We start from the raw sequence: 24,865 nt of genomic DNA, 5'->3' as shown, positions 1-24,865 counted from the left end.
CAGATTTTCAAAGCTACCAGCTCAAACACTAGAACTTTAGGGTATCTTTCATTTCATTGAAATTTCTTTAGTTTGGATTTTTTGGTTTTTTGAGATAGGGTTTCTCTGTAGCTTTGGAGCCTGTCTTGGAACTAGCTCTTGTAGAACAAGCTGGCCTTGAACTCACAGAGATCACCTGCCTCTGCCTCCTGAGTGCTGGGTTTAAACGCGTGCATCACACCTCCCGGCTTATCAAAATTCCTTAATGTCACCATCCGCACTCAATACTGGAATCAACATTTCATCCCTCAAGTGATGGGTATACTATTTCTTGAATTATTAAAATTTTCTCAGATTTCGCTTGACAGCTTTTGAGTAGATGATGTTTTTATGGTTAAATAGGTGATTTGTATAACAGTATATGTTCTCCCCACTAATGACAAAATATCCTCATTCCCCTGTTCTAGGGTTCTCCAGGAGAGCGAGGCTCTGCAGGTTCAGCAGGCCCAATTGGTTTGCCAGGCCGTCCAGGCCCCCAGGGCCCTCCCGGTCCGGCTGGAGAAAAAGGTGCTCCTGTAAGTAGTGTTGAGGGATAAATAAATGACACTGGCAACCCACACACAAGATTACATTTTATTCAGGAATATCAGCTCTTCATGCTCCCTGCATATGTGCCCGGCATGTGAAGACAAGCTCCTTGTATTCTTACAATAGAGGAACTTAAAATTCAATTAAACTGGATGGCGTTTTCCCACAAGTTATGAAGCCCTGATATCTGTGAGGGAGTGGAATGCTATTAATGGTAAAGGCTTCTAATTTTTTCATTAAAGCAGTAAAATGGGAGTTTTGATCAAACTTTATATACCTAACTGCTCTATAGTAGAAAGATGTTGAATGTTTTACCACGTTCAGAACACAACTTCCATCTCAGGTGAGTCCATGATTCACACAGGACACACTTGAGATTCTCATGTAATTTGAGTTTTGCTCTTTGGTGAGTGAAATAAGAAACATGTGATTATTTCAAGCCATATTCATCAAAGCAAACTTTTTGTATCTCAATTAGTGTGGACTTTATTATGCTTATTAGGTTTGTCTCTTTTGGTTCTGTTTTTGATTCAATCATATTGAATTTTGTAAAGCATCTTCTAAGATGAATCACAAACTAATTAAATCAATATAGATTAAAATGTGCTATGATTCCCATAACATATAACTTAATACTTTTTCCTTTAAGGTGTGAAATAATCAGTTGAGTTTGAACTAGTAATTCAAATATCTCTGTCATTTATTTACTGTCTTCAGATTCAGGACTGTAATTATTCTCATTGTCCATACTTTTTCTTACATTATATTCATGTCCTGTGACATACTGCAGTGGATAGTTCATAGTGAACAACAATATTCTTATCCATAGTGTGGATGCTGCGAAATTCAAAATGAAGGGTCTTCATCTTGGGAAGCCCTCATGTTATTCTATTCTAAGACAATGAAAGTCTAAAAGTGGGCAAAACCCTTTTATAGCCATTTACTTCTGTAACAATTCACCCAACCCATTTCTAAGGCCATCGTTTCTCTTTGCCCTGTGGAATAATATCTCTTATTAGGCCCAGCATTCTAATTATTGTATAGACAGTGATCTTTATGCTATGCATTTGGGGAACATGTTCAGACCCTGGTAATCCTATTGATGTTTTTGTAATTCAAACAGAATGTTAGAATTTGATCTTGACACTGTTGTGTACACGTTTTGCTTTCCAGCAAAGGCATATTGCATATTTTTTACTGAGAATTTTTCTGAGGCCGTATGTTTTATACTATACTCTTAAAGAAAAAGATGCTCAATGTCTTTGATTCCAGTTAATTAAAAAAATTTTAGGGCATACATAACTTGTGGAATAAAGGATGAATACAGATGAAAGGAACTTTGTTGCTTTTCATGCAAATTGAAAATGTAAGTTCTATGATGATAATGTATTCAATCCTATGATTTCAAGTGAATATATATTTTGGTTTATAAAGTAAATACTTAACCAAATACCAAAGTCAAAAAGTACTGCCAGTCATTTTACAATTTAATTTACAGAGACTTATGAAAAATTATTTAAGAAGCAGACTGAGGCCCTACAAGTTTTGAAAGTGGGTCATATCATGGCTAGTGGGACCATGAAATCCTTGCTCAACTAGGCTTTCATTTTTTTCATACCTAATACTATAAATATATTCATATTTTGTACTTTTCATTTTTCAAATAGTTAATGAAAAAACCTAACTGGTAGATACAGAACTAAGTAGTATTTTAAGGAAGATATCAGCTTGTATCTATTAGCAGAAGTTAGTTCTGGCATTGTTGGGTCACACTACCCAAAGATATTCATGAAAAAGTCTTTTGAAACTTCACGGAAATGTTGGCCAACATATTCTGTTTGCCCAAACAGGACAAATTTATAAATTTATAAATTTATATTTATCAGGACAAATATAAATTTTGTCCTGAGTTGAAATATAAAATAATTATAAAAGATATAGGTTTAGATGAAGTAAAAGAGGCATGTTAGACCATGTGGAAGTCAAGCTCATAGTACACTTTCATTAAAAACCCAGCATCTTGAAAGGAAAGCAAAATGGAAAACAAAATCCAAAACTGTACAGAATACCCACTCACAATGATAATTATGGCCCAAATATGATCTCGAAATTTTCAGTCTGTTAGAAACTCTTGGAGGTGGGATTGGGAAGGGAAGATAAACCTTTTTCAACTTATCATTTGAGGATAAATATTTTGATTATATAACTGATTCCTAAAGAAAACTATGATTTGTAAAATGCCTGCCACATCCTCAGATTATAGATAAGTTCTATTAGTTTAATATTTTTGGCAGTGCAGGTGTAGTAAGTGAGATGTGGAAACATCAGTATGAAACAAAGCAAGGTCAACACTTTAACTAAATGTGAATTGGACAGCAGGAGCCATTAATTTCTAGTAAAACCAGTTTTAGATAGTTTTTTTCTGTAATATAAGCATGTGTTTGCAGTGATTTTAGAATGGTGAGGGTCAGACTGTCAACCTGCCATGCCATTTGGAATAATAGGTTTAGAACCAACATATTCTATTTTCATGTGAGGTAGAGTAGAGATAGAGAGCAGAGATCTATAATCAAACTATAGAGGAGCATTATGGATATGCATTGTGGAAGACTCCATCAGAAGCAGAGAAAATAGACACTTGGTGGTAATGTTTCCGTATGGGTGGTCAGCTCTATGAGCACACACAGAGAAAGAGGGTAAGTGATCGTGAATGGAGCTCAAGGAAGAGTGCAGTAGTTAAAAGTACTCATGGGATTGGATGCAATCCCTCTCTTGATTAGTCAACCATGAAGACATGTGTTTATTTCCCAATAAAAATGAGATAAATGAGAAGTAAAAATTTTAAAGAAAACAAAGAATGAGAACTAAAAATATTGAAGTTGAAGAAGACTGTTGGCTTCAACTCAGAACTGAGTTGAGAGCTCTGTTCTCTTATAAATAATAAATAACTAAATAAATTTTAGTTCATAATTACATTTATGTTCTTAACTTCAGAGCCGATTTCCCATGTCTGAAAATAAGACAGTCAAAGGAGTTTGAGTGTAATGTGCAGTTACAGTTCTAAACATCATATAGAGTTGGGTTGTTTTCAGTAAATAGCCATCAGCATCACAATAATCATCACTGTGTGAACCAGAACAGTGATAAAATGGATGAAACAAAGACCAGAAAATAACATATGGGAGCTTTTGAGTGAGGAAGGATGCAGTCTAGGGGTTATGATAAAGGTTGAGTTGCATAAATTTAGCAAAACAAAAGCAGTAACAAAATTTCCATTTGTAAAATTTTACATTTGTAGCAGAGCTATGTGATTCCTCTGGCCGTTAGATGTCATCAGGTGCCAGTAAGAACTAGATCAAGGTAGTGTCTTAGTTTCTTTTCCTCTTTATGTGATAAAATACTCTGAGATAAGCAACTTCTCAGAGAAAGGATTTATTTAACTCATTGTTCAAGGAACCAACAATCATCATGGGGGAAATGAAGGCAGCAACAGCTTGAAATAGCTGATCACTTTGTACCTCAAAAAAGCAGAGAGCCAAGGGTGAAAGTGTGCGTATTGCTTAGTTAGGCATTCTCCACTCACAGTATCTACGGAAGCAGCCCAGAAATGGCGTCAACCACAGTGATAAGATTTTTTAATCCCAATTAATGTAATCAAGACAATCCCCCACAGACATGGCCAAAGCCTTCACCTACATAATTCTAACTTGTGTCAAGCAGGCAGTTAACACAAAGCATCACAGTGAGGCCACTACTCACTTCAAGGAATGATAAGCAAATACGTTCACCTCATGCTATAGGTTATATAACCTGACTGGCTCTTTGAATGTCGTGGAAAGATGATGTGAGAGGAAGAAAAAGACACGCGTGTGTGATAGCAGCAAGTTACTTTAGTAGCTTAGAGAAAGGCGATATATATTTGACAAGAACATTTATGTAGACTAATGGTCAGGATGTAGACTAATGGTAAATGGATTTTCTAGCAGTCGTGTGACCCTGAATTTGATATCTAGCTCTAATAAAATATTGTTTTAAAAAGGTAACTAGAGGCAGAACACATAAACATGCATCAGCATAAAGGGTTAGGATACTGTGAGGTAAGTGGGTGACAGAAAGGCAGGACAATTGATCACTTGCGTCTTCTCAGTTAATGAAATGAGAGAACAATCATTGCATACAATCTAGAACATTGTCGCCAAATATTATAGTATGGAAAAATACTATATATATTTTAAAGCCTGAAAGCATATTTTTTATAGCAGTAGAAGTTTTTTTTCATCAACAAGGTTCTATCTTTGTACATAAATTTACAAATAGAAAAACAATGGTACTGCCAGAGAGGAAGAAACAAAACCATAGAGAAAGAGAAAGTCAACACACATGCTGTTTGGCATCAGGAAAAGGAGACACAAAATCAAACATCCATACTCATAGAATTCACAAAATACCTGTAAAAAGTGGTAACCCATTGCATATTAAAGCACATCATAAAATTTTATGTTTGTTTAAGTCTAACATCTGCTGAAATCTCATTAGTTTGGGAAAGGCAAGGTATATGTCCAGAAAGATGGTACCTGTCTGATTTGCCAGGATTTGTTAGGAAAAAAAATATTTTTAAAATATTTTTTCAACTGTTCTAATAAATTTTATAGAGTATAGATACAGACCTATAAATTATTAAAAGTGATGCAAGTCTTCCTAGTATTATTAATTACCTGCAGAGTGCAACTCATTGTTTCTGGTTGTTCTTTACAATTTCCAATTTGTTTTCCAGAAAGATTAAACTATTTCTTTTCCAAATATAAGAACTAAAATGTGTAGAGCTATGTTTGTGTTATTTTATGTATGTATTGTTTCTAAACCGTATAGAACCTTTATGGGTTTCTTACAGCAATTAATGACATATTGTCTTTTCACCGCAGGGAGAGAAGGGTCCTCAAGGCCCTGCTGGTAGAGATGGAATCCAAGGCCCTGTGGGTCTTCCAGGGCCTGCTGGTCCTGCTGGCTCTCCTGGTGAGGATGGAGACAAGGTTGGTGTTATCCTTTGTGATAGTCTATCATACCAAAGCACAATAAGTGATTTCTCAGGCACTCCATAATTAATCAAAAATTAAATCTAACGTGGAAGATTTGTGGTTTTATCTTTTTCAGTTTTTGATACCTTTGTGTAACCAAAAATATTATATGCCTTACAAAGTTAAGAAATGTGCTTTCTATAAAACAACATACAGAACTGAAGCATAAATATGTTAAAAGAACAATAATTTCTCTTTTAAAAAACTATCTTCCTTGAAGTAGTGTAAATTGAATACAATTATCTATACATGTTTAGTCCTGAGAACTTGTACCATAAGATTTATGAATAAGCTTTAGTAGAATGGTAACCCCTTTTTATCATCATATGAATAATAAATCTCAGATTTTTATGCAAAAATGTAGGATTTTATTGTTTCAAGTTAATTTCTAATTTTACTGTAATATGTAGAAATTTTGTGAAATAGTGTTCGTATATTCTTACTATTTGGAAAACTGGGGGAAAAGGAAAAATAAATTTTGATTACCATGTGCTTATATATATTATGTATGTAAGTCAATATGCTTCCACTTATGGTGGTGATATTCAGGACAAAATCAGTTTTTAAGATGTATTTCTAGTTGTAGTCCTGACAGTTATGCTGACCTCCTCTTCCTAAATATTGGTCATTTATAGAAATCTGAGGCATCTACATTGAGAGCACAGTTTTAAGTACTAGCATGTAACTACATTGACAGTAAAATGTTAACATTGGATGATAATGATGAGATTTCAGATATGATGACTTGGAAATCAGCTTTAACACGCATCTTTCAAACCTAGGGTGAAATCGGAGAACCAGGCCAAAAGGGCAGCAAAGGGGACAAAGGCGAAAATGTGAGTTCCTTGCGACTTGGTGAGAGAACATCGTCCTTTTAATCCCTTTACATGGGTCTTTTCCATAGTAACATTTAACTCTAGCAGACTTTTGTCAAGGTTGTTATTGTTCTGTGAATTTAAGTTAAAAAAATAAATTTAAATAAGTGTGTGTTGATTTATATAAAAAGTAATCAAAAGAACTTTTACCTTAATAAAAATGTATAGTATATGGGTTTGGGGAGATGCTCCTGCTAAGGCAGGGAAAGGGAACCTATGCTGCCGAGGCTATGGAGAAATGCTGCTTACTGGCTTTCTTCTTACACCTGCTCAGCCTACTTTTTATACCATTCAGGACCAGAGGCTGAGGGGTAGCAAAACCCCTCTCATGGGCTTCACTCTCTCACATCAGTCATCAAATAAGAAAATGTCCTACCATCTTTCACAAAGTTCAGTCTTGTGGGGGCATTTGCTCAACTGAGTTTTCCTCTTTGTAAATAGCTCTCGCTTGTATGAAGTTGACAAAAGACTAAAACCAACAGACTCCATTTATCCAGAGCGTTATTAGTTAATACAAGAGCAAAAGGATGTGTCTATGCATGGATAATCCATTACCTGTTTAAATATATTGTTCAAAGTAGTTTTAGGCACTTGAATGTGTAACACATGTGTATGCACAGGAATTTTTCATGTAATAATATATTCGATGTACAGCATCTTAGAACCCTGTTGATAATTAGAAAATGGTATAGTATATTTTTATGTGCTCCTTCTGACACACACACACACACACACACACACACACACACACACACACATATATATATATATATATATATATGTATATATATACACACATACACACATCTTTCATACACACATCTTTAAATTGGTTTAGGCTAGTGGGAAGATCTCTTTTTAGATATGTACAATTTCAGAGGGGAACATTTTCATGTTTTTAGTAAATATCAATTTTATCTTGATTATACATATGAAACTATAAGTCTTCAGGTAATATAATAATTGATAACTGCTGTAGCAATTACAGCTCTCAGGAGGTAGAGGTAGGAGGATTTCTTTGAGGCTGAGGCCAGTCCAATCAACAAAGTGAGTTCCAGGACAATCAAAAAAAAAAGCCATATCTCTGAATTTCCGAAAGAGTACAGAGGTGCTTAGTAGATCTCAGTTAACCACTGTTTACTTTGGTCAGCCATTGTATTTTGTTTGTTTAATTTTACTGATCCCTTACAAGCTTTAATGTGAAGATATCTGATTTGTTTGTTACTTCAGGGCCCTCCTGGTCCCCCAGGTCTTCAAGGACCTGTTGGTGCCCCTGGAATTGCTGTAAGTATTCATACCTCTTTGATCCACAATTTAGGGACTTGTAACTCTATGATTAAATTTATGATTTAATTATGTCACTCCTATATCCAGGTAACACTGTGAAGTAATAAATTTATTCATATGCTAAACACTGAGCCACACATAAGTGATCTAATATATGTAGCCACATTTAAAAAAAATGTGGCATAGTTTAGATAAGAGTATAACATCCTTTATTATCTAATAAATTTGAGCATTATATTTTCTACTGGATCACTTTTACTGTATTTGGTGACATGATCAAATCAAAATCAACTAAACCACAGAAACAGAAAATGCTTGTGAACCAAACAATGGCTTAGTTGGAGCAAACCATGAGATTTGAGTCTCCTTTGCGATTCTTTAGTAGATTATAAATCTGGCTGCCGTTTTTATAATCACGTATCATTATGTATTCTTCAATGCTGATATGTACCTTGCTGTTCTCAAGGGAGGAGATGGTGAAGCAGGTCCCAGAGGACAACAGGGAATGTTTGGACAGAAAGGTGATGAGGGTGCACGAGGCTTCCCAGGGCCTCCTGGACCCATAGGTCTTCAGGTAAGAAACCTCTGCATGGTTTTCACTGCCTGCTCTCTCCCAGTTTCCAGGGGCAGGGAAACAAAACAGTGTCCCTGGTTTCTAAGTGAAATTAAATGCTGTGCACACTTCATGTGGGGATGGTGTGTGTGTGAGTTCACATGTATGTGAAATTGCATATACAGGAGTCTGTGTGTGCTTATATTTGTGTGTGTGTGTGTGTGTGTGTGTGTGTGTGTACCAAAGCTTTACTTCTTTTTCATTAGGAATTATTAATTTTGAGCATACATACAAATATGCATCTGCTTGATTTTTGTTTCTGACACATCAAGCTATACCTCGATTGCCCTTTTGTTTTAAACATGAAGCACAGACTTGTAGCTCTAGTAGATAAAAGAAGTCACTTGAAATAGTTCTCTAGAAGAATCAGTATTTTATATGAAGGACAAATATTTCAAAGAATATGAAGTAGCAGACTGACTGCAGCAGCGAGTGTTAAGTAATGGACAAAATAAGCTGGTATATCAAGAAAAATAGCTTAAATGATAATTCTATAGTTTATGAAATGCATTTGAAGAAAGAAATATTAAATTGTAAAATGCTATGTTGAAATAGGAGTGGCGGGGCTGCGTCCCTGGCACCCGGCCACCACCACGGCTAGCTTTACCCGAAATAATTACACGAAAACTGTATTCTTTTAAACACCGCTTGGCCCATTTCTATCTAGCCTCTTCTAGGCTAGCTCTCACACCTGGACTAGCCCATTTCTAATAATCTGCTGTAGCCCACGAGCTGGCTTACCAGGAATGATCTTAACTTGCATCTGCCTGGAATGGGAAAATCATGGCGACTCTCTGACTCAGATTCTTTCTCCCAGCCTTCTGTTCTGTTTACTCCTCCCACCTATGTTTTAACCTATTAGGACCAAGCAGTTTCTTTATTGCTTAACCATTGAAATCAACAGATTGATATATGACACTCCCACATCAATGCTAAATGATCCAGAACTTCTATTCCAATTTATCATAAAGTTCTCATGAAGAATATTGCATCATTGTATCCAGTTTCTCCTCCCAATTGTTTTTCCCTTTCAAGGTGATATTGTTGGTTCCTGCAAACCTTTGGAGCACCTGTTTATCTTATTCCACCTGCTTGTTATGTACACATCTGTTCCAATGTTGATCAATGATATCTTGATTTTAAGTGACATTCAGATACTATATAATATTTTCCTCACACTAGTTATTTTGCAAAAGGAAAACAATTTAAATCACAATACCTACGATTTTATGAAGTTATAGTATGTTAGATGAAACTGGGATAAATATATATATGTGTGTAATTTTTATATTTGTAAATATATATATTTACAAATAAAATCACAGAAGTATTGATTTTTAATATTAAATATTTTATTATATAATTTTGCTAGTTACATTTTGATGCAGTATTATAAATTATAATATATATATACACCTTTGTAAAAAAGTCAGTGAATACTTACTATGTTTCATAAAAAGTCATTATTTTCTTGTTTTTTTCTGTTTAAATATTAATGTTCTCAGATAATTATAATAAAATCCTGAGTAATGCTTATCTTTTTTCATATGTGAAAAGTAACACATTTTAAAAAATAACAAGTAGAAAATAAAGTCAGGTTGCCATAAATATGTAACTATTTTAACTTCTGAATTCTCTATTAGTTTAGCTGATTATTCTCAATCATGTAAAATTAACCTTTAAACCATAAATCTCATGGTTGAAGGTGTGACTTTATAGTTTATATTTATAGAATCAACAGAATAATCAAAATTTATAGAAAATATCTAGTTAGAAATTACCTTCCATGATGAGGATATGAAGAAACAATTTATATAAAATTTTGAAAAAATGCTTCATTATTTCAAATCAGATATAAGAACTGCTAATATAATTAGAAATTTCAAAATTACATTTATATTGTTTAATTGAATCTTCATGGATGATGAAATGTTAGCAATTTCAATAAGCATAAATAATGAAATCTTATCTAACATAAATGACTTTATACTTGAAATTTATTATTTATCTGTATATTCATATGGTTGTGAATATATGACATATTCAATATGCTTCATTATAATTTTTAAAATGTAGCAATTGTAGATTCTTGACCTAATTTATTTTTTGTTTCTCACTTATGTGTCAAATCACCTTAAAATGAAAATATTAAAACAGATCTGCTTCATCCATGAATCAGGACTAAACTAGGACCTATGAAGACTGAGGAATGGTGGGGTATCATTAGCTTAATTGTTCCATGCAACCAGATGATTTCACTCAGTATGTCTCCATAATCTCTAATAATGAGAACACCCTGCTTTAATTGGTCCAAAATACAGTCAAACATAACATAAAATACTTCTTCTTTTGGCCAACTTTATTGAACTGGTGGAAGTCACATGCATAAGTTTTTTTAAAAAGACATTTACAATCATGCTTGCAGTGAGTATAAATGAAAAGTATGTTCCAATATTGATGTATGCTTCACCTAGATATGCATAATAGAAATAGAAAAGAGCTAGCTATTTGTAAGATCAAATTTATTATTCAAAAACTTGGACTTTACTTGTAAATATAGTCAGATTTTATAATATGTAGGAAACAGTTGACTATAAGTGTTTTAATATATCTTTTTTCTAAAAATTAATTTTAAAATTCTTAATTAATTTGGTATTTACTTATTGGTATATAAATTTATTGAGAGTATTTTTTCTTGCCTTTGCAATCAGTGTATGTATGTTTGAGCACAAATGAGTATTTTTCGTTGTGTGTAGGTTTAGGTTATGGGTAACTTCAGGTTTTGTTCTGCCTTCTACTGTTTGAGACATTTCTTTTAATATTTGCTGATGTGTTGCTGCTGCCTAATAGACCAACAAAGCCATCTCCTGTCTAACCCTTCTCTCTCTAAACTGGGGTTACATATCAGTGCTAGTATGTCTGATATTACTTAGGTTCGGAGGATCCCAACACAAGCCGTCATGTCTGTGCAGAAAGCATTTTATTCTCCTAGCCATTTCTAAATCCTTCAAATGTATGTTTCTTTTAAAGTACATGAACAAGATCCTTTTACCTTGTATTTTCTCAGGGTTTGCCAGGACCGCCAGGTGAAAAGGGTGAAAATGGAGATGTTGGACCCATGGTAAGTTGAGTTTTTCAGATTCAATGGTATTGTGCATGCCAACACTACTCATAGTTTCATTACAATTCATCAATGTTGACAAAACTATTGTGAGATTGTGCTGTTCTCCTGCTAAATTCTATTTCCTATTCAGATCATCGGTAATAATCAACTGCTGATATATTTCAAAAATATTGATCTTTTATCTTCATCCACTTCAGAATAATGTCATGTGCTTGATATAACATTTGGTGGTTTCCATATTTAATGAATCTAAACCATTTGTATGAACCAATTCCATACTAGTGTCTTGTGAATCTCTTGGTTTGGAATTTTGGTGTGGAACAGGTAAAAAATACATAGCATTCAGATAGGAAGTCTATAATTACTCACTATGCAAGGAGCATCAATTTTTACCATCCTGTGAAACAACTTCCGAGTTTAATGAGGAATTTATTATTAGTTTGAGTATTGTAACAAATGTTTTTTCATAATCAACTAGGACATTTTTACTTTAAGAACTCAACCTAAACTTTCAAATATATGTAATAAGGAATAATTGCTCAAAGTATTTGAAACTTATATATGATGAGGTCCTATATATGATGAAGTCTTAATTGCTTTCCTTCCATCATTTCTGACAATTTTGCTTTACTTCAAAATATATGTTTAATATTTTTATGTTAATAAACATTTTATTCTATATAGTGTGATCATATTTGCCCCTCCCCAACCCCTTCCCACCTACCTACTCCATGCCCTCTCTCTTAAAACAAACAATGACAATAACAAAAAAAAAACAAGAAACATAAAATCCCAAGAAAGTAGAAACCAAAACATACAAGAAAAATATCATTAGGACAAAAACATGTACAAAAATACCATTGAGTTTGCTTTGTGTTGACCACCTGCACCCGGGCATAGGATCTACTCATATTTTGAAGTTTTACAGTTGGAAGTTACATTTCTTTCTCTTTACGAGCAACACCCAGATTTATTATATACTTTGAAATTATTTCTATAATCAGCAACTCAACTGGAGGAATAAATAGGATACATGGCTGAGTAGGTCATACTCTGAAGCAGCGAGAGAAACATTACAGTTCATTTTTCTAGATCGAGTGCTGCGGTTCCATGAGTTACTGATATATTCTCTTTGAGCATACTATTGGTCAGAATAGGAAAAGCTTCCATTGTGGCATTGAATTTGACTGAGATTTTAAAAAAATACTAATGACTAGGGATTCACTACAGTCTATTCTCTTTATTTCATATTTTATCATCTTATTTTACTTATTTCTTTACTTTGAACTATCTTAATTTCAACCTAGAAGTAGGGATGTTGCCAGAAGTGTTTTAAGAAATGTTCTGTGATAATTTTACTGTATATCCAGGACATAGAAACTTTATTGTAGAAATACAACTAAATATTTCCAATTCTATAATGTCAAACCTGAGAATTCATACACCCCACCATGCTACACAAATAAAAAACAAATATTCTTTTATTTGACTCCCTAGTCCTAAAACTAGTCCATCGTTGGTTTTCTTTTTGTTATTGCTGTGGTTTCAATGTTATAATTACTTTATGCTTGGGTATATTCTTTTATAACGTCACTGCCTATACTGTCAATATTATATACCAACAGTAGACTTCCTGTGCTGTGTTTCTATTCTTTTAGTTTTTTTCTGAAGTGTTAATTTCCTAGCATTTAGTAAAGGGTCATTTGTTGGTGTGATGTGATATTGTCTTCATCGAGCATGTTGGTAACCCTGGTGTTCTTTTCTGCCTGTGATTTCATAGCCTATCTTATTTATCTTAAAAGATAAAAATGTTAACCACATTTGCATGTGATCTTGGCAAACGTTGTTTCTTTGCCTTTGTAGGGTCCACCAGGTCCTCCTGGCCCACGAGGACCCCAAGGTCCCAATGGAGGTGATGTAAGTAATTGAAGTGTATGCTAGTTAATTCTGAAGGCTATTCTGTGCCAGTATTACATTCTGGCAGATGGTTTATGATATATAATGGAGATAATTACATCATGGTTTATACACAGAAGTGGAAGAGAACCCAATGATCATCTACTCATGCCATTTCAATAGAAAGTAAGAAATGGCCTTTCTCCTGAAAAATTTACCACTAATATAAAACAGACACCCAGATCACGCTTAATATATATTTATTGGTGAAAAATACCATTTGTATTATTATAAATCATATGGCTCAGAATAGTGTACTTATACTGTTGCTGATATATGATAAATGTTCTATAAATGGTTGTTGAATTCTTAAGTTTAAGATTTCTCATTGGCAATGGTGTGAGGGGGTTGTAATTGTCTTTGAATATACTGGCCTAGGTGTGTGCTCTAAACACCTGTTACATATGTATCCACATAAAAGTTTTTACCTAAATGTTTTACCTCCTGCATTTTGAGTCTATAAATCAATCAGAGAAATATGTGCATTTGTGCACTCTTTCTCATCGAGAGAAAACAGTCTCTTCTTGGTTATTTAAGGAGGACACTCCCCTTAGAAACGGATCCAGTATTCTGATGGAATATTACAGAATTTGGAAAAGTAATAATGCTTCTCTGCTACCATGACCTTCAAAGATTTCTAGTCTATATGATCTGCTTCTGACTTCATGTTTGGCAAATGAAGCCACCTGTTTTCCACATTCTTTTGGATGAGATTTATTTTCTCTCCTACGTGCCTTTAATTTTATCAGATCAGAACTGATAAAAGATATCAGTCGCTGCTCAACTAGAAAAGATATTCAGCTGTCATTAGATTCCCTGGAGGGAATCTCATGCCTAGCAGTGTATAAAGGGTTTGTTTTTCCTATGCAGTAAGTTCTTTTTAAATACAGCGATGACTCTGATTCAATAGAAAATCATATTGTAAAACTGTCCCAATTTTTCCACGGGCATAGACATTGGAATTTTGTTTCAACTAACAAATACATGGCAAAGTTTGGAAAATCTCTTTGCCTTATGCTCCAAATCCTGGGGAAGCTAAAACCTGATGTAATATATTAAATTATTTGCTGTTAACAAATGTGGCAACTGAAAAAGTCATTACTTTTTGTTTCACCCCCTCAATTTACTCAGTATTCCTGTACATAATACTCACTTTGAACACTCTAGTTATATGTGTGTGAACAGAACATTTTATTAGAAGTATAACTCCGTTTCTTTTTCTACTTCTCAGGGACCACAAGGACCCCCAGGCTCTATTGGTTCTGTTGGTGGGGTGGGACAAAAGGTAAGGGCATGCTGGCTAAAACAGCCAGAAATCAAGAGCTTTGAGCATTGCTGGGCATATTTTACATATTGCTACCGTAGGTTTGGTGCTAAGTGGTCTACATGTATTCCCAAATTCAGTATTATTTATTCTAGAACCTACACACATTGAAATTAAACGCTGATGTTTTGTAGCGACACCTGTGGCGATGAATGCTGCGCTCAGATTATTTCCTGTTTCGCGGCTGTGTTGGAGTCATTGTGCTCTCCTTCCGTGAAAGGAAAGCTGAGGCTTAGTTAATTGCAGTGATTTGGTGAATGTTTCTTCATTAGAAAGTGACAATGCCAAGCTCCACTTCAGCCTCTGAAAGTCTGACGAGACTACAGTGCCTTTCATTAGTGACACTTGGTACTTAAAAGCAAAGGAAACACTTCTACAATGGATCCACAGACGAAAGGAGTCTTTCACATCAGAAAACAATTAATCACTGATTTTTGTCACCTTCTCATTGCTACCCCTCAGCCCATCTCTGGCATTTTTCAAAGCTCTTGGCATATGCCATAACATCTGTGCACAGAACAGCCCCTTTTCCTGGTAAACATTATTTCATCTTAAAAATCCATTCTTCCTTTTTTGAAAATGTCAAAATGATTCTTTGATTTTTTTATTTATGTATTCAACTTCACATCTTAATAGAATTCTTAAGAAAATTGTCATTGACATTTACTTGAGAAAATGATTCACCAGTTTGGAAGAACAAAAAATTTATTTATACCATAAAATATTATACCGGGAAGGTATGTAAAATGGGATAGCTGTAGTGTTCTTAGTCCAACATTGAAACATGATTCTCTTCTTTGCTTTGAATTCTTTTTAACACATTTTATTTTATAATTAACTTCATTTATGTTCATTAAAAGAGTTAACCCTCTAAAAACAGTGTAATGGAATTAGACTGATAAACATCATATTGGTGTTTCCTCTTGCTTTTCACCCCAACTCTTGTATTTATAATTAACTTCAGATGATTCACTATTCAAATATCTAATAATTACTAAATTAGAAACAAATTATACTTTCTAGTTCTTAGTGGATAAAGAATGCAGTTTCTTTGACAATTGCTTTTAAGAAATTTGTTTATAATCTTATGGAGAAAGATATATGTTGAGACAGTCAGAGTTATTCCAAGAAAAATTCTTAGTGCGATTAATAGTCCTAGCATAAAAAGCATAAGACAAGACCACCAACCGAGACACCACTGTCTTGAAAAATACTACCAATTTTTCCCCTTCACCTTCTTTCTTGGAAACATATCTTCTGGGTTCTAAAGACAATTAGATTTATAATATTTTGCCATTTATTTGAATGACAAAGTACTTTGTTTCATTTCATTTATGTGAACAGCATCACCCAAAATTACTGGCATATTATTTAATCATATTAAGATAGTTTAATAAGTACTTTCTTCATATATAATGTAAATGCAATATTTTACTTGTAATATTTGTCCAAAGTACAGTATATTTGCCGCTTATGTTGGGGAAGACAAAATTTTCAGGCAATCCCATAACTGAGAAATTCCTGGAAAGTACTTGATGCCATCACAGCTATACAAATGCCTTAAGAAATCAAAATGTGGTGTATCTAAGAAGACTAAGAAATTTTGTTTGTACTTACTAAGGAAAATTTCAAGCCGATCTAGAATTACTAGTATGTGCAGGAAGACCTGTGATACCAGTGATTAAATAATAACTAGAAGAATCCCATCCGTTTCAGAATCCTGACACTGATGTTGGAACTAAGACTGTTGAATGGAACACTGTGTGTGTCTGTGTGTGTGTGTGCGTGTTCGTATGTGTATGTGTGTGCTGCGTCCCTTCACTTGAGTAATCACTGGAATAAGACACTATATTCTGTGCATCTCTAAGAAAAGCACACTAGCAGTAGACTTTGTAGCTAAATCGCAGGGAAATATTCTTTGTACATAAACCTTACAAATTGGATAGTCTTCATGTTACCTTCATTGAAATATGGATTTATGGTTCCTAAGACATTTTCTCCACTGGTCAGATGATATGGCATATATCTAGTTGGATTAGAATGAGATCATAAAGACAATTAGATTTATAATATTTAAAAATTCAAATATAGGACTTTTGATTAAGTAATTCTTTATTTTACACTAATCTTCCTAAATTCATTCTATAGTATTATCAATATAGCTGCAAGTTTTTACTGATGTATTTCAATAGCAAGAGATTTATAATTTAGTAAAAAAGAACAACTTGCATTTTAAAATTAATAATCCTGATTATAATTTGAATTTTGATTTTGCACGAATGCAAACTGTTAGAAAATGTCTGATTGTTGCTATAGCTTGGTGATAACCTGAGCTCATGTGCTAGATTTCATCTTTCCAAAACAAAGCCGGTTTTATTCAATTTCTTCTCTTGAATTATTGTGATTAATCCAAGTTCTCCTTCTTATTAGACTTTTGATGTGTTTTAAACACTAAAGGTAGAGGCTGGTCTAAATTAGGATGCCTATCCTAAGGGCATTATTACAGATAGAACGATTGCTGTGTTCTTACCATTATCTGATGCTTTCTTTGTAGGGTGAACCTGGAGAAGCAGGGAACCCCGGACCCCCTGGTGAAGCCGGCACAGGTGTAAGTTCTGTAGTCTTAAAGTCCCTTATGAGGCTTCATTAGATATTTAGGAATTCTTTTAGAGTGTTTGAACATTGAACTTGAATCCTAACAGTATTCGTTTTTACTCTTCCTTTCCAACTTACTTATTGTGCCCACAACTACAAAAACTTATTGTTTAATAACTGACAATCCTCTGCATATTTTGATTAGTATCTAAGATTTAAACAGTCACATTTGCATGAGTTTAGACTTTTAAACCTAAGGTGTTCATTATGCAACATTGTGTTTAGTGAACTGTTCATAATAGAAACAAAGCAACAATTTCCTTCCCGCATTAACTAAATATTTGTTAATTAAAATGGATTATTCTAAAATAAATTAAACTGATCTTAAAACTATTACATTCCCATGACAATCTAGAAATATTTTGAAAATCTAGCAGCAGGGTTCATGACTACTGGCATCTAATTAATTCAGTTTGGATTCTGTTAGAAATTTTGCATTGTAGTATACAGACTATAAAAGCAGAGAATTATACAACCCACAGTATTGAGGTTAAGATCTTGAAACAGTGCTTATAAAGTAATTGTTGCTTTTGGTTGTATCCTTTAGGGTCCCAAAGGAGAGAGAGGAGAGAAAGGAGAAGCTGGGCCTCCTGGTGCTGCAGGTCCTGCTGGTGCTAAGGGGCCACCTGGTGATGATGGTCCCAAGGGGAACCCAGTGAGTTTGTTATCTTTATGATGAAATTTGTGTTTGATCCTCTCCTAGCTTTTCATAGAAAATATTTGCATGCATTCTTTGCTCTTTTCAATTTTTTTTCCCTGTCTGGAGAATATATCTAACCAGCCAATACCATGACTCTAATCTCTTGAAGCACTAAAAAAATAGCATTATGAAACTTTTGTTTTATTCTATTTATTTATTTTCTCTCTAGGGGCCTGTTGGTTTTCCTGGAGATCCTGGTCCACCTGGGGAACCTGGCCCTGCAGTAAGTCTGGTAGAGAAATAAAAGGATGATTTAGTGTTGGTGTTCCCTCAGTCTACAGTAACAACTTAAAAAATTATCTTATAAATGAACTTTAAAGACAGAAAGACAAATGAAACAAACAGAAATGACACCGACCACAACATTTATATAACCGGTGATTCTTGCTCTCTGTTATGTGACTGCCTGCTTCATTTAAACAATTCTTGAAACTTTTTTGGATTACCCAAGCAAAAGTAGCAGCTATACTTTTATTATAAAGTTCAAGACCTTCCTTCCTTCCTTCCTTCCTTCCTTCCTTCCTTCCTTCCTTCCTTCCTTCCTTCCTTCCTTCCTTCCTTCCTTCCTTCCCTCCCTCCCGCCCTCCCTCCCTCCCTCCCTCCTTCCTTCTTTTCTTTTATTTTCTTTTTTATGGTCTTTCAAGACAGGGTTTCTCTGCGTAGCTTTGATGCCTATCCTAGAACTAGCTCTTGTAGACCAGGCTGTCCTTGCACTCCCAGAGATCCACCTGCCTCTAGCTCCAGAGTGCTGGGATTAAAGACATGTGCCACCACCGCCTGGTTAAGCCTTTATTTCTTAGTTCCATTTATTATGCAAATCCTACTTTGAATTGTATTATGTCTGTTCCTTGTGAACTGAAGCACTAGTCTTATATATCAAGTGAGTCTTCCTCATTTATGATTTCCCAAGTATTTAATAATTTCCCAAGTATTTATGGAAAGAGGAAGAGGTGCCATTATCTAAAAAATAAGTGTTATAATTTTATTTATCCATCTGATCACAGTTTATTTGAACACTATACCAAAGTAGTCTGTGTAAGTTTTGTATCTTTATAATAATAAGATTCAATAAGAAATATTTGGGTTAATTTTCACTGTCAATTACAGGGGCAAGATGGTGTCGGAGGTGACAAGGGCGAAGATGGAGATCCAGGGCAACCGGTAGGCAAGAAACCTTACTATTTTTCATCATCTTCTATAGCTCCGTGCATTTTAAAAAGGCATTTCAACATGGTTACTCTTCTACAATGAAAGTTTATTGTGTATTTTGTGTATGCCCTCCTCAGAGTATGCCATCATCTGTTTATGGGCTTGTCCCACTGTTAATTATTTATTTTTCTTAATTTGTCAGGTCTCCTCACATTCAATACATCTCACCAGTAACTTCCCCACCTTCCACTCGTAGTCCTCTCTAGCTCCCCTTTCCCCAAGACAAAACCCCCCTTTTTCTGCAGAAAAGAGCAGGCCTTTCAGGGCCACGATCCTAATACAGCAAAAGATAGAATAAGACAGTGCACGGACCCTGAAGTCAAGGCTGGTTGAGGTAACCCAGCAGGAGAAAAAAGATCCCCAAATCGGGCAAAACAGTCAAAGATTCCCACACTTCCACTTGTTTATGAAAAGATAATACATTGTAAACACAAATAATGAATATAAAAGTAAGAATATCAGACTGGTAGCTTGTTGTAGTTCATATGCTATTTCAGCCAAGTGGCTAAATGAAACCTAGTATAGACATTTTAATAATTTTTGTATAGACACAGAAATGTTTCGGCCACATGGGCTACTTAGGAAAGGAGAAAATATTAAAGGTGTTAAATTAAGTAGTTCTGAAGAAATGTGAGTTTCTTACAAGGTTCTGTTCCTTAGGTGTTGGAAATCTAAGGTATACTTATGACATACATCCTCACATAGTTATTTACACAGTGGAACAAAAATTACTAGTGCTGTGTGAGAAGTTTATAGGTAGTAAATCAAGATGTTAAAAGTTTGTAGTCTATTATCAAACTTATAAATGTATATGTCAAGTGTTTGCTGAATTTCTATTGCTGCTTTTTAAATGGTATAAGGTTCCATAGAGAAAATCCAAAGAACTTTCCTATATTCATGAAGAGTTTGCCAAATAAGTTTACCAGCTCACTATCTAGAAGCTATTCATGTCTCTGAATGGGGGCTGAGGGTTTTAATGTATCAATGAGATGCAAGTCAGTTTCAGCTTATACTGGGAGAAATTATGTTGGTTATGAAAAATACCCAGCCTATTAAATAGTAAATTTTATATTTATATCTAACTATATTCATTTTTAGGGTCCCCCTGGTCCATCTGGTGAGGCTGGCCCACCAGGTCCTCCTGGAAAGAGAGTAAGTTTTTCTCATTCTTCATTTGAATTGTTCCCTGTGCATTTAGATCGGTATTACCCATGCAAGCTGCCGGAAGCATCTGAGGCTGACATATAATCACTTTCTTCAGAATGTCAAAATCTTCACTTACTCAGAGTACATTTTAACCATGTTACTGTCACAGTTTGAATAAGTCAAACAACTCCTCTGTTGAGAGTTACCTGCTCCTCCAAACAAATGTTGAGGGCTGTTGAACAGTTCCTGTTCCAGCCCCTGGCATTCTCCACGAGAGTGAAATGCCCAGAGTCGAGTGTACACATACATCGTGAAAGCATGAATCCATTTCAGTAGATTCACTGCAAGCACCCAACTATATTGTAGACGGCCTTATGTTGTCAAATTTTAAGGACTTGGAACCATGATTTTTAATGAAGCAGAGTTTGCATAAAGATGATAGCAGCAAAGAGGCAGCTATGGTCACAATAACTGGTTCTGTGCAGGTGAAATATCTCAACGGGTAAAAGTCCTTATCAACAAGCCCAGAATACTGTGTTCTGTCCCCAGTTCCATGTGACCAAAGGAGATAACTGACCCCTGCAAAGCTGTGTTTTAGTCTGACCGTGTGCACATTCTTTTGTGCACATGAAGACAAACATAATGTAAATAAACACATGTAAATTATTGAAAAAAGAGCAGGATATTGACTATATACCATCTTAAAAGAGATTTAAAGATTTTGGTTTAATTAGAAATAATAATTTAAGGTATTAATGGATAAAAATCTGATATTTTAATGCATATTTACAATATACATGAACAAAACAGGTCTATGATCTTCCCTGTACTTCTTATATTTGAAGCTTCTGCCTTTGAGATGTATGTAGACTCTGTGTTAGGTTCTTGTGAACGATAGTCATCCCACAACAATTGAGGTCAATTAAAAACTAAAATTGTTATCTCTATATCTGTTTTTGTACCTGTTAACTAGTAATGTTTTATCCTGTTCCCTCCCCATTCTTCTTAGCAAAACTACCCTGTGTTCACTTTAACTGTTATATATAAGTGAAGACAAGAGCCATTTGTCTTCGGGCGTCCATGTCTACCTTATGTCACATGACATAATGCTCTCCAATTCCATTCAATTTCCCACAAATGACAGGATCTCACCTTTCTGTCTGGCTGACTTGTACCCCATTAGATATAATTGTCACATTTTCTGTAGACATTCATCTGTCTGTTGGATTCGCTATCTTAGCAGTCATGACTGGTGCTGCATGGGGTATAAAAGTGCAGGGAGCATTTGGTAGGTGGATTTAATTCCCTTTGGAAATATAATCAGTAAAGGGAGTACCAGACCGTATTTTAAATCTACTTTTACTCTTTTACATCCATTGACAATATCACATGGCTTTCATTCTTCACTGTTGTGTGCAATATATTTAGTCATTTCATATTAGAGCTGTCTTTTAAATGTTTAAATACATCTCACTTGACCTTAATGAGTAATTTTATTTGATCTTTGATTTCATTTATTGTTAATTTGTAATCCTGAATTGTGATCATCAGTGATAATATATACTTCAACTGCTTCTTTAGTGTCCTTGTCTGGTTTTATTACAAGGGCAATGTTTGCCTTGTAGAATGAATTAGGTTGTCTCCCTGTTAATCTAGGGATGGTTTTTGGATAATTGTTCTTAGTTCTTTAAATTTTTGAAAAAAAATCCAGCAAGAATGAATTGCTTGTCTACATAGGCTACTCTCACTGGAGGACATTTTATTCGTCATTAAACCTTATTACTTGAATATTTTTCTATCCAAACATCCTATATTTTTACTGCAAAGTACTTAATGCTTTACAGTTCTCATAGTGAATGTTCTATAGTTGTGTCTTTCACCCATATCTTCTTCAATGTTTTCTATACAGACTTCTCTTTTTGTCTAATCTATATGTTTATAAACTGTGTGGTTAACATCAAAATTATTTTCTCAAATGACTTGCTCTTCAGTGACCCAAAATCACAGATTAATTAAAAATACTACTTATTTCTAGAGTTATCTTACTCTTATAAACATTTTCTCTCAATGAACCTTTGTATCTCAGCAGTACAACCCGAACTGATTTTTATAAACTTTCCATTTTAAAATTTTAGATATTTTAAAATAAATTAAATTTCAGTTGTATTATTTCAGATCCCTTGGATGAATCATGATATAAAGTTACTTTGAAAATGGGTTGATTTTTTGGTGAATTACTTGAAGATAATCCTTATCAAAATTGCAGTTTATCTGCCTATTTATTTTAAATACCAATTAAAAATATGAAGGATTGTTTTTAAGCTACAATACTCACTTTGTAAGCACAATAGAAAGACTTTGAATAGATGTATTACATGTTGTATGGTATCTGTGGGGACTGCACTAAGCTTACAATACTATTCATATTCATTTTGATGTAGTGGATCAAACTGAGTGAGCACTATTGAGCAGTACGCATGCAGGCCTTCCTCCTTTGGCATGTGAAGTCATTAAATCTAACCTGAGTTCTCCTCAGCTCAATGTGCTTAATTGCTTTTTACATTAAGTTAAATTAACCAACATACTAAACTGACTTTATCTGATTGACAAGTAATCCACTTTCCTCCATCAATATAAGATCTATTTAATGGTGTGAAAAGCTACTCCATTGTCCAACGCTTTAATAATGAGATATAGTTCACCTTAACATTAAGAATTAAATATTGAGCTGTCTCTCTCTGTGTGTCTGTCTCTCTCTCTGTCTGTCTCTCTCTCTGTGTCTCTCTCTCTCTTTCTCTCGACAGGGTTTGTCTGTAGTTTTGCCTATACTGAAACTAGCTCTTGTAGACCAGCTTAACCTCGAACTTACAGAGATCTGCTGTCTCTGCCTCCCGAGTGCTGGGATTAATGGCTTACACCACCAGCACATGGCTGCTTGAACTTGTAAAGTAGAAGAAAGATGGCAAAATGATTCGGAGTGGAGAGGAACCATAGGGCAAAGCCTGCATTAAAATTCCATAAATTAAATGATTATTATTCAAATATTTCTAGAACTGACTCTTGCTAGAATAATTTCACCAAGGAGATGTAAGTAGCATGTTTAGAGCTCCAACAGCAAGTCAAACATTTGATTTTTGGTCATGTAAAGAGTGGCGGGAAGTTTCACACTATGTTATTGTAGTCTGAGATGTCCTATGTGTCAAGAATGAGCAAAGGATCTGAGTATTAAGATCTGTAAACCACAGGGGTAACTTCTTAATTCTCTGTCCCAGAGATAAATAGCCGCTGGAGGTGTGTGTTAATGACCAGCATTTTCAGAGACATGACCAATGATTTAACAACCCTCCTACACAATAACTGTAATCATTCTTCAGCAGGCTGATGAGATAGTTCAATACATTACAAACAACTCTCTTTAACCCACCCAAAATGTACAGTCTTCAGTATGCATCATATAGATATTATCTAAAGAAACATATCTTTTATCTTTAATTTGCCTGCTTTGGAGGCAAAAGGAAAGTAAACCAATAACTGATTTGCTATAATGTTTTATAATGGAAGTTGAAATTACTAGTAACTGATGTTGCCATTTTTTCTGCATGAATCTCACAAATGGCTAAGACTAATAGAGTATTGATTAGAACATTGTGTGTGACAATTATACTTAGAAACATCATTCTAATAGTTATTGAACAAGTAGGAAAATTAAGTTATAATATTGTATCACGTGTACCTTGGGTCATAACTGTAATAATTCATAACAAAAGTATACTTTCTTAAAGCACTTATCAATGACCTTTGGAATTTCAGCACACAATTTATCTATATAGTGAGTGTTCAATCCCTAGCCTTCAATTCAAATATTTCTAAAATTGATTCTAAAATTGATTCTTTGAAGAAAAGTAAACAGAATCTATAGATCCAAAAAAATAAGCCAAAATATGGTTCCACCAAGGTTCAATTAGGGGGACTATTGAGTTTAAATATTTTCTTAAAGTATTAATATAAATATACATGTATAATATTATAATATGAATATTACCCATATCAGGTACTCTACAAGTACAGTATGTGCACTTCACTGCTGAGGTATTTTTTTCAGCCCAAACTAATGGGTTTTTGGTTGGGGGGCATACAGTGTGTGGGCTACCCAGTGCAGCCACATTGGAAAGTCTTCAGGTTAGATGATGGATTGTTCCTAACTATGCATATGGGATTATCATCACCCCCTATGCACCCGTATATACTCAAGTACCCTATTACTACTGATGTTGCAGGAAAGTTAGGCGAGAGTGGCTTACAAATGGCTCTGAGCAACTAGACTCAAAAAAGGA

General features: G+C 34.4%; 1 protein-coding gene across 3 annotated transcripts in view; it reads left to right on the top strand.

Moving 5' to 3' along the window:
• Col11a1 (collagen type XI alpha 1 chain) overlaps positions 1 to 24,865 on the top strand; it is a 165,462-nt gene that overhangs the window by 116,974 nt on the left and 23,623 nt on the right. For all 3 annotated transcript variants that reach the window (XM_075981554.1, XM_075981552.1, XM_075981553.1), the window contains 13 exons: positions 447 to 554; positions 5,490 to 5,597; positions 6,425 to 6,478; positions 7,748 to 7,801; positions 8,271 to 8,378; positions 11,485 to 11,538; positions 13,405 to 13,458; positions 14,729 to 14,782; positions 17,376 to 17,429; positions 18,024 to 18,131; positions 18,346 to 18,399; positions 19,284 to 19,337; positions 20,484 to 20,537. In XM_075981554.1, the coding sequence (XP_075837669.1) occupies positions 447 to 554; positions 5,490 to 5,597; positions 6,425 to 6,478; positions 7,748 to 7,801; positions 8,271 to 8,378; positions 11,485 to 11,538; positions 13,405 to 13,458; positions 14,729 to 14,782; positions 17,376 to 17,429; positions 18,024 to 18,131; positions 18,346 to 18,399; positions 19,284 to 19,337; positions 20,484 to 20,537 (918 nt within the window). The remainder of the gene's footprint in view (positions 1 to 446; positions 555 to 5,489; positions 5,598 to 6,424; positions 6,479 to 7,747; positions 7,802 to 8,270; positions 8,379 to 11,484; positions 11,539 to 13,404; positions 13,459 to 14,728; positions 14,783 to 17,375; positions 17,430 to 18,023; positions 18,132 to 18,345; positions 18,400 to 19,283; positions 19,338 to 20,483; positions 20,538 to 24,865) is intronic.

Source organism: Microtus pennsylvanicus, chromosome 7 (assembly GCF_037038515.1).
Source record: "Microtus pennsylvanicus isolate mMicPen1 chromosome 7, mMicPen1.hap1, whole genome shotgun sequence".
Taxonomy (NCBI): Eukaryota; Metazoa; Chordata; class Mammalia; order Rodentia; family Cricetidae; genus Microtus; species Microtus pennsylvanicus.
The sequence above is the reverse complement of the archived record's forward strand: the minus strand, read 5'-3'. Positions and strand labels throughout refer to the sequence as shown.